The following is an 11,548-nucleotide window of genomic DNA, read 5'->3' as shown; positions in this document are numbered from 1 at the left end:
GACCATTGGCTTTGTTTGAATAGGCTAATTGTGTATGTGGTTGACTTGGTTGGTGGTTTTGATGAATAAGTTGATATATGTGTGTGTGGGTGGATATTTGATTTTAAGTGTGTATTGGTTTTGAATCATATATAACAATAGGCAATGAGGAAAAATGTGAATACCAAATCATTATGCACTTCCAAGATCATATTTCTTAGTTTGACAAAGCTTGAGACAATTGAGCACTTTGATAGAGTGGTTCAAAAATAGCTTCAAAATTAGGAGATCTATTAATTTCAACCCATTGTATTTTTGTTCCTACTATAAGATAGTCCTACTAGAAACTTATGTAGATCTATATTTTACCTTGAAGTGATGAGCTTCATCTTGTAAGTCATTTTGTATCTTTCCTTAGGATCACTTGTCTCAGGTTGCAAGTTTATTATATTTTTCCCTATGTTTGTTCACCTTAACCTATATGTCAAATAAATAGCAGCGACTCACCTTTTCCTTGAACCTAAAACAATATTCTAATAAGTGATTCATAGAATTTATGCATTCTCATTATGGATTTTATAACATTGGTTTTTCAACTTAATCTTTTTTCGTGTCTGTGTTATTCATTGATTTATCTTTCTTGGAATTTTAGTTGGCTAAAGATAATTTACAAGAGTTTATGATTTAAGGGGATAAGCATTTTATCAAGATATATTTATCCCTAGTCTTTTAGTGTGTTTAACAATTGTTATCAAAGAAAGGTTCATCTATAATAAGTTTAACCACTCAGGAAAGCTTTTAGGTGATGGCATATGTAGTAGGTCATAATGTATTGAAATTTTATGGAACAAAATAATTATTTTTGGAAGATATTAATGGAATATTATTTGGAATCCATATTTTTAATTATACAAGATTTATTAAAAAGTATTATACTCCTCTTAATATACTTTGTATGAGATTAGGCTTCATACAAATAATGGAAAATAAAAGAGATACAATTATCAGTGGTACAAGTGGTTCAAAACTTGTGAATGTTGTCCCCTATAAGTTTCCAAATGAAGATTGGGAGAAGCCAAGTAGTATCTATGAGGAATATGAAAGCTCAAGCAAGTCAAGTTGTAGAACCAAAAGTATGAGTTTGAGACTCTGAGGATGTCTAAAGAAGAGAACATAAAAAATACCTAGATTGAGTGAATGGGGTAATGGATGGAATGAAATGTATTCAAGGATCTATGAAGGAAAATGAAGTTTTAATGAAGGTAATAAGAACTCTTCCCATATCCTTCTAAACTAGGTTTTATGCTATAAAGTAAACTCATAACATATATACATATAGATTAGATTGATTCTATGAATTGATCCTCTACTTTTGAGATGTTAGGTTTGAAGATTAGAAAAATATCAAGAATAAAGATACATTAAAAGTCACTTAAAAGATTGAATATGGACCTATAAAATGAAATTATCCTAATGATGAGGAAGAAAACTTTGTGGGAAAATTAGGAAAACGATCCTAGAAATACAAAGATTAGTTTCCCATTAAATATTGTAAGTATGGAAGAATTGGTCATTATGTTGCTATAGGTACTTTCAAAGAAGAAAAATATAGAAGACCTAACAATTGTGACAAGAGAACAATGACTATACAATGGATGATGTAAACAAAATAATAGATGAGAAATAAGTGTAGGAAGAGTTTTTATTCATAGAAGACCGATTCATTTGATGATGCGATTTTATTTTTCACCACTAAGATATATGATAGTAAAATGTCTCTTATCTCATGTTAGGATAGTCCCACATAAATGAGCTACACTTTTTTTCCGAATTTGACATTGAAATGAACATTTTGAAAAACAATTTCTAAGCATTGAGACACATATTGCCACTACATCATTAGGAATTCAAAGATGATCTAAACTAGTATTTTTAGCATTGTGTGTGTGTGTGTGTGTGTGTGTGTGTGTGTGTGTGTGTGTGTGTGTTATTTTTCCTTCCTTCAAAGACTTGGTTTTTTTTATAGAAAACATTGTTTTTAAAAGTTGACATTCACTTACTACTACATTTTTTCTAAAAGGGATAAAAAGGTGATTCTTTTGGATTTAGATTTTTAACACTAATATCTAGTGATTGTAATTGGTATCACTTTAATATCTTGATTATTTTTGTTAGGAATAAGGTGTCTCAACCTTGGATAATTCCTATTCTTATTATTTGTTTTATAAATGTATTTTTTGCAAATAATATAATTAAGTGTGAGTGTACATGTCCAGCTAGCATGTTGATGTGTCACTCTACTTGCATGTGTTGACATCTTGAATTGTGTGTAAGGAGATCATGGCTGAAACAATTATGATGGATTCCCTGTTAGAATTCTTTAGAATAACTGAGAGGGGGGGGGGGGGGGGGGGTGAATCAGTTATTCAAGGTCCAAATGCCCTAATAATATTTTTCACAACTTATAATGAATCCATACACTTTTCATCCATCCAAACTTAAATCAACCATATTAGCAAGTTACAATAAATCAACATGTAGCAATAAAACATGCAAGATTAACACATGACACAATAATTTACGTGGAAACCCAATTTGGGAAAAACCACCAGTAACATGCTACTTGATTCTCACTCTTCTAAAGTGATGCCCTATTAAAAGCCTGCCCTGTTAAAGGCTTACAACACACTGTTAAATGTGACCTTGTTAGAGGATTTCACCAAACTGTTAGGAATGGGCCTGATCAAAGGACTTTAGAACATTCACTTGGAATGTCACCCTGTTAAAGGATTTACCTCATGGCTATTAAACCAACCTAAGTCCATAGGATTTAAACTAACTGTTACAATTGCTAGAGAGTAACAATAATGGATTGTTGATCTGATACAACTTACAACATACTTTGCAGATTTCAGATCACTCTTCATTTCTATCCTTTTGCTTGGCTTTAATCACTTTAGCTCTGATAGCTTCTCTTCCTCTCAAGATTTGTCTCCTTGAGTCTTCTTACTCATCATGCCAATGCAATCATCCTTGTGGTCATCTATTCAAATAGAATTTCTGTGCTTTCTTCTCCTTAGCACCTTCTTCAGCACTTCATGCCTTTATGCTCGACCACCTTCTCCTCTCTTTGCTTCATGACCTTATGACTCCTTAAATAGAAATCTGGTTTGCCTTTTTTGCTCAATTCTTCCTCTCCAATTTTAAGGTTTCAAATGGATTAGGTAGGATACAATGTATCTACCCTATATCTTGCTCTTATCTAGAAACTTCATCTAGACTCCAGTTATAATCTCCAAAAATGTTCTACATGGTTTTTTGTGCCACCAGCTCATCATTCTTATCTTCCATTTAATTCATAGATTTCTAGATAAAACCTTGTCGGCTTGGATCTGGTGAATCTTCGATTTTCAAAATAATGCAGCAACTCGGCATTATTGGTTTACTGATGCTCGACATCTCTGTGTTACTTGACACTATTGGTTTTCTGATGCTTGGCATCTGTTTCTGCTTGGCACTTGATTTTACTCGACATCTGAAGTTCACTCAGCAACTCGACACTTGAAGTTCACTTGACATCTGAAGTTCACTCGGCAGGCACTTGAATTTCACTCGGCATCTGAAGTTGAACTTGCTCGGCTTCAACTAGGAATCTGTTCGGCACCTACTAGCTTGCTCGGCTACCTCTCTCTAATGAACTTTAGTTAGGCTTTACAGATGTCTTAGCTAAAACCTTACATCTTTAATATGTTTTAGTGTGCCCATTCTCTATGTCTTAGAGTATGTCATCAATACACTATTTCATCAATGACTTAGCTGATCCTTGTACTTCATTATAACATCATAACTTCAACCTTTCTCTAGGTGTTCTAGTTACATCTTATCGATTGCCTCCTCCTTGTCAATCAACCACTTGATAGTATTTGGATCACTAAAGCAATTGCCATTCCTGCAAGTAGCAAGTTTGACATCAATGACAAAAAAATGATTGAGAACATTCTTTATCAGTTCCATATGATCATTCCAAAAATTTTCCTCATGATCTTTTCAATCATTTCCAACATTCCCATGATGCGTAAGAGATATCTTTGCAAGATTTGATGATGGGTGAAGATGTGAAGACATGTGGAAATTGATCATTGAGTACTGTACACTTGAGTCTCCATTTAGCACACGAGGTTTGGTACATCGGCCCAATTTTTTTTTTGGTTCCTACTTTTCCAGAGAATGGTAAAAGCCTAATACAGTTATTCTTTGGAAGTTGCCCTAAAAGGGAAAGTGCATGATATAAGCATTTTTTGGGTTGTAGATAGGAGAGAGAGAAAGTGTATTGTTGGTATGTTATGTTGCTATTGAATTGGTCTTCCATGTCCTAAAAGAACCTGCATTGCAAGTGTGTTGTAACCTTTGTGTTAAATATAATACATTGTGTAGGTTTTGGAGGGGTGGGGTTGTTTTACCGAAAGGTTTTTCCCCACCGCATATCTTTGTATTTATGTATTTTCTTTCTCTACCTATTTTTTATATTCATGGTTGACTGCAATATTATTGTTTACATAATATCAAATATGTAATTGTAAGGATTTAATAAGAATTTGCACAATACTTTCCTTAAAGGATTAGTGTAGGAAGTTGTTTCCGTACTTGAGTTTCCTTACATTTTTTTATTTCATTAAGTAATAAAATATTTTTAACTATAATTTATACATATGATCAGTTAGTGAAAAAATTGTTCTAAGTATTGAACATCAATTTTTTCCTTGTTAGAAAGAGGGCATCAACACCTAGTACCTGGATACTTTTTAAAAAGATTAGCAAAAACCTATGTTTAGTAAAACTAAAATACAAATTCATTATTGTTATCTCTCAAAAATTTGCACCCTATGTCAAGTTGTAGAACTTGGTTTAATGGAGAAGCATGGGAACTTTCCTAGGTATGAGGTCACCTAAACTAGGAAAGAACCTCCAAAGACGTTTTGATCCTCATCTAATACTTCACTTAAATTAAGACTTCTGAGAAAAGGATTAGAAAGATAACACTTTAACTAAACTTTAACCTACAAGGTGATGCATCAAGTTAACAAGATCACAAAAACAAAAGTAACTAAGTTCTTTGCCAAAATCACTAAGCCCAAAATTGCACAATTCTCACTTACACATCCCTGCCTAAATGTTCATGAAAAGGTTCTAGCACTATACCTTTAGGAATAAAAGAGGTTTCACACCTTAAAAAAGCTTGCACTTAAAATACAAATGATGACCTACAATTTTTGTATTTCTCTACAAAAAAGTACGAAAAGTGAGACAAAAATCATAAGGAAAATAACGTGCTCACAAGTAATATTTCATGAAAACATTGAAAATGGACACTAAAATCAAATGAAAAAGAAGGTACATTAACTCAACACTTGAAACTCCAAAAGTTGTTGCTGTATATCATGCATCCAAATTGAGTTGTAGAAAATGTTAAGTCTACCAAAGGACCCAAAAAGTCACTAAGTGTAGAAATTAAATAATGTGAACTACCTCAACTAAATGAAGTTTACAAAATTTACCCTTTTCCAAGGTAGTTGTGTCAAGATTAGACTCTGACCTTTTTGGGTTGGAATCAACAAGAATGCCTATTGTTAATGCCCTCCACGAATTCCAAAAATACATGGGAGCAAAGAAAATTTTCCTCCTTGACCCCTTCCACCACTAAGGCAACCAAAAAGAACTCCAACTTCCCTACAATGACTCAAAAGACCTATATTTATTTTAAGAATAGAGAAGAATTTTCATATTTTAACAATGAGAAGTAGAACCAAATATACATCCAAAACATGAATTTTTTTAGCAATTCAATAAATTAAAAACATTATCTAAATAAAAAAATGATGGAAATGAGAAGATTACTAAGGATACCTTATCATTGCACATGAGAAATATTGCATGGCTACAAAATATTCAAAACAATCAAATCTATATCCTCAACACGGGTATTTAAATCAAAATTTGGAGGATTTAAGGCTATGTAAGGATCAAATAAATATCTATGAGCACAGTCCTTAGGAAAAGGTATGGCAAACTGGAAATCATATAAGGAATAAAATAGTCATCCCAACATTTTCTTTGCCTAAAAAATTGAATAAAATATGGACCATTCGCTCATCTTTAACCATGTCAAGATTCACATTAGGGGAAAATCACAAGCCTCTACGATGATCTACAAACCCTAATCTTGCCAATTCTTTTCAAGGATTCACAAATCTTCAATTAAACCTACTTCTATACCCTTAAAAAATTTGCACAAATCACCACCCTCTACGTGCATGTCACGGAAACAAAGTCATGGGTGAAGCTTCACTCATTATTAACAACTTATCCTCTAAAGGTATGTGGTATAGATGGAATACACATGGTATTTTTACTCAATGGGAAGGACATGGTAGTTCTATACATATGGTAGTCAAATAGATCGAGGAAGAATTGGGGAACCAGGTAAGTATAACAATTATGGAAAATAATTCTCTATTTATTCATTACACTAGTAAAGATCTTGTAAATAAATTATTACTAAGTAAAGATATATTCTGTGAGGGGCACAAATTTTTTTTTTATAGGTAATAGGCCATGAGGCCTAAGATTGTGTTTAGATTAAAAAAAAAAAAACCATCTCAATTGAGCACCAAAGATCACAGATGGATAAGTATCCTTGGTGTATCCGTTACGTAAATATCTCATAGTGATTTAACTGACTTTTAGCACCTATTTTTTATTTCTAAATTTATAACTTTTCTCTTGATAATTTTTTTTTTTTTTTTTTTGAAAAAAGAGGGGTAAAAACTTTATTAACAATCAGAACCACTTATTACACATCAGCAGATGGCCAAAGCCCAAGGAACCCTAAGAAATCATAGAAAATAAGAGCAAGCTGATCAACCTTTCCTAATTCCCCTAACATCCTCAGCAAGAGTCCTCTCCAGATCTTGACATAACTCTGTGGGCATCTGCTCCCAATCATCAATCATCCCTCCATCTATATTTTCTGACACCCATTTTGCCAAACTATCAGCTGCCCTATTCCATTCCCTTGGAATATGGGCATAAGACACTGAATCCATCAAGGAGCTAACCTGTAATATCTATTGCACTATCAATGACAGCTGCCAACTAACATCTGAGATCTACCTCTCAAGGAGAAGATTAACTAGAACTTGAGAGTCAGATTCACAAATCACCTTACATCATCCAAGAGCATAAGCCTACGTCAAAGCATGTAAGATAGCCATCCCTTCCATCCTATTAACAGTCTGCACCCCTCTATTGGCCGAGAAAATAAAGACCACCGATCCTGAAGAATCCCTACCAATCCCACCTATGCCAGCCAGACCTGGGTTACCCCTAGAAGAACCATCTGTATTAATTTTCAAAAAACCAGCTGGGGGGGGGGGGGGGGGGGGCAGCCACCCACCCATCCTTTGGACTTTCTGCTTCACACGCCAACCTCTCCTAACACAGGCTGAAGCCTGAGATAACCTCTGTATTCCCAACCTATCAGCCATCTCTGCATCGCTCTCCTCAAGTGGCAACACCAACTCAATCTTAGCATTGACAGACTCTTAGATCATACCCATAATTATGAGCCAAACCTGGTGAATCCCCAACTTTTCACCCCAGAAAATTCTCCGATTTCTTTCTAACCAAACTTGCCATAACAAGAAGATGGGTCCAGCGTACCAAACATCCTGCAAAAAGGGAGTCAGGGAAGGGGGCCTCCCCAAACTCATCCAGAACTTTGCAAGGGAGGAGGCATGAATGCATGGCCGTTTCCAAACATCCCACCAGGAATGCCAAAGTTGAAGAGTGAAAGAGCAGCGAAAGAACAAATGCTTAGAATCTTCCTCTCCACAGCTATAGAGAACACACCTCGAAGGGCCATAAAAACCTCTCTTCTGGATATTTTCCCAGGTCAAGCATCTATTCCAGACCAAAGTCCAAATAAAGCAATTACACTTCGGCCAAGAAAGCTTATTCCAAACTCTCTTCCACCACTGAACCTCCCCTCCCACAAGTTGTTGGGAAAGCAACTCCTAATACCCAGATGAAACAGTGTAAGTACCCTTAGGATTAGGGGGCCAGGCCAAAACATCCTCAGCTGAAAGGGAGCTATAGTTTCAACCAGCTAATATGTACTGTAGTTCAGTGCACTCCATATCCAACCCAAGAATCAACCATTCCTTTGGGCTCTTCCATCTTGCCTCCACCAACTGTCCCTAAGTGTAAAAGGACTTAAAGTCGCTCACCCTTGTCCATCCAGCTTCACAAAACCTCTGGGACAATATGCGTAGATGAGGGAATTGAACAACCAGGGGAGGGTAGCCATCCCAAGCATCATCCCATAAATGTGCCTCAGATCCACTTTTGCATATCCAAAAAGGCCACCTTTAATGAGTGTAGCCCCTCTCTTAAGGGTGGTCCAAATCACCGAACCTTTCCCATAAAGGCTATACCGGGGAATATCCTTGTGGGGGATTCCAGGAAAGTACTTCTGAGACAAGATTCTAGCCCAAACACAGTCTTGTTCAACACACCGTCACCAATACAATTTGGCCGCCAAGGTAGTACCAGTTAGCATTGATTGTCTTAGTCCAAGACCCCCGAATTGCTTAGGACTACAAACAACCTCCCATTTAATAAGACTCCACTTAGATGTAGATAAACTTCCAGCCCATAAAAATTTTCTAGCTAAAGCATCCAAGTCCCTAACAAAGCTCATGGGAGCCACTTGAATCATACACCTATATAGAGGAAGAGCTTGAACCACAGATTGGATCAGCTGGACCCGACCCTCAAAGGATAGCCACCTATGGGTCCAATGAGTGACTTTGGCTCAAAATTTATCCAGAATGACCTGCCAAGACTCCCTAGACTGTCTACCCATAGAAATGGGAATCCCAAGATAGAGAAATGGAAGACTCCTAGTTTGGAATCTAAGAATATGAGCAATTCTCCTTTGAATAGACAATGGAGTGTTGAAGACAAAGATGGAAGACTTGCCCTCATTAATTAGCTGACCTGAGGCTGTAAGGTAGACATCCAACACCCTATGAATTTTAGAAGCTTCTTGAATGGTAGCCATACCCATCAAAGCCATATCATCCACAAACTGTAAGTGTGATTGAACCGGAAGGCTCCCTCCCCATTGCCAGCCCTGAATGAAGCCCCCTGCTACATTCATCTTTATCAACTGACCCAAACCTTCTGCCAGAAGAATAAACAGGTATGGAGAGAGTGGGTCACCTTGCCGTAGACCACGAGAGGCCCCAAAAAGATCAGAGTGCTCCCCATTAATCAAAACAGAGAAAGAGGTTGAAGTCACACAACTCATAACCCAACAGATCCAATCCTTCTCAAAACCAAAGGCACCCAAAACCTTTTGGAGGAATGACCAACGCACCTTGTCATACGCCTTAGCCATATCTAGCTTGATGAACATAGCCTTGTCCTTAGATTTGGCCATAGAATGAATGGTCTCAGTAGCCACCACCACCCCATCCAAGATTTGGCGACCCGTCACAAAGCCACTTTGCTCTTCAGAAATAAGCTTTGGAAGCCATGTTTTTAGCCTATTAGCAATCAACTTAGATATAATTTTATAAATGACATTGCAAAGAGAAATAGCGCAAAAGTGACTTAACCGATCAGCCCCTTCCTCCTTGGGAATGAGAGCAAGGAAGGTAGAGTTTAAAGCCCGAAGCATCTGCTTATTCCTCTGGGATTCTTGAACAACTACCAGTAAATATATCTTGATAATGTCCCAAAATTCCTGGAAGAACTCAATCGAAAAACCATCTGGACTAGGAGCTTTCCCTTTTTTCATCTGGAAAATAGTCAACTCTAGCTCCTCCAAAGAAATGGCTCTCATAAGGTGCTCCTTCATATCCAAAGAGACCAAAGAAGGAATACAGGAAAGGACCTGAGCCTCTTCCACCAATTCCCCCTCCGAATCCTCCCTAAATAAAGAAGTAAAGTACTGCATAGCTTCATTGGAGATATCCTAAAAGGAAGAAAGAAACTCCCCCCTATCATTCACCAAAGTTGATATAGCATTACCATGTCGTCTAGCCTTCACTGAATTGAAGAAGAATGCAGTATTCTTATCACCCTCCTGTAGCCACTTAGTCCGGGCTTTTTGTTTCCAAAAGATTTCCTCCCTCAGCTCCCATTCCTCCACAGATCTTAAGACTCTAGCTTCCTCACTTAACAGATGTTCAGACACCCCATCTTCCCTAATCTTCCTAGTGATATCATTCAACTCAGCTTGAGCCACCCTTTTCGCATGGAAGATATTGCCAAAACATTGCCGATTCCACCGTTTTAGCTGATATTTAGTGAACTGGAGGAGTTTAACAAAGATATACATTGTTGTACCATAGGCTGGTCTACCAATCTTCCACCACTCAGCCACACATCCATACAGATCTGGGTCCCTCAACCACATGAGCTGGAATTTGAAAGGTGGCCTTTGAGGCAACCAGGTAGAAGAAATAGCAAGCCTAATGGGCCAATGGTCTAAACCACACCAATCCAAAATGTCAGAACTGGAAGACCACACTCCGCCCACCCAAAAACATGAAACCAGAAATCGATCCAGTCGTTTAGCGACACATCGATCTCCTACCCTTCTGTTGTTCCAAGTGAATTTACCATTGCTGGGTTTAACATCCACTAGATCGAGTGCCAATATATTATCCCAGAATAACACTGAAGAGGGCTCAAGTCTAGTATTGCCCCCCCTTTTTTCAGATAAATCAAGGATAGCATTAAAATCCCCCGCCATAATCCATGGTAAGTAAGGAAATTAACTACGAACAAAATGAATATTATTCCATGCAAGAAGTTTACTTTGGAACTCAATAGGAGCATAGACATTGGTAAATAGAACAGATTCCCCCGACTTAGGGCACAAAGAAACCATGGATAAGGAGGATCTAAAAGATAACCACCACAAAGGATGAATCTTGCGAGGGTTCCAGAGACATGCCACCCCCCCTGAAGAGCCCTGTGTACCAATGCACTGACACTGCCCACTCTTCCATAATTTAGGTGCCAGGCTCATCATGCACTCAACAGAGACCTTCGTTTCCTGAAGAAAAAGAACATCAGGAGAATGACTTCTAACCAATTCTTGAACAACTTTTTGTCTAGGTCCATTATTCAGGCCCCTAACATTCCATGAAATAATGATCATTTTGGGGGGGACAAAAAATGAGAATCCAGGGTCTTAACAGATCCTGACTCCACCAGAGTTTCCCCAACCATCTTGATCTTCTCCAAGTCCTTCTTACATCCACTCTTATCACTTTTCTCTAAAACCCCCTTCTTGCCATCCTTCTGAAGACCCAAATAGGAAGATGACTTGCCATGCTTGTCCATATCTGAAGCAGTCATCCTTACAGAGAGAATAGGGCCCTCTTCTCTCTGACCCAAATCAACATTTGACTCATGAACCAATTGGGCACTTGTATGCCCATCAATGACCATAGGCGTATCAGATTCCACCTGTAGATCTGGGACAGGAATGGAA

The 11,548-nt window shown here is 37.3% G+C and overlaps 1 protein-coding gene across 1 annotated transcript; it reads right to left on the bottom strand.

The window, feature by feature from the left end:
* Positions 1 to 10,018: 10,018 nt before the first annotated feature.
* On the bottom strand, positions 10,019 to 10,801 carry LOC149566697 (uncharacterized). Its single transcript, XM_089816516.1, has one exon. It carries the CDS (start codon positions 10,799 to 10,801, stop codon positions 10,019 to 10,021), a length of 783 nt encoding a protein of 260 aa, XP_089672642.1.
* Positions 10,802 to 11,548: the final 747 nt, after the last annotated feature.

This window comes from Cupressus sempervirens, chromosome 3 (genome assembly GCF_028749045.1).
Source record: "Cupressus sempervirens isolate cs-2001-9-10 chromosome 3, ASM2874904v1, whole genome shotgun sequence".
Lineage (NCBI taxonomy): Eukaryota > Viridiplantae > Streptophyta > Pinopsida > Cupressales > Cupressaceae > Cupressus > Cupressus sempervirens.
This window is presented reverse-complemented; position numbering and strand designations above follow the sequence as displayed.

Coding starts and splice junctions, on each gene's coding strand:
- LOC149566697 (XM_089816516.1), bottom strand. CDS start 10,801: ATGGCGGGGGATTTTAATGCTATCCTTGATTTATCTGAAAAAAGGGGG.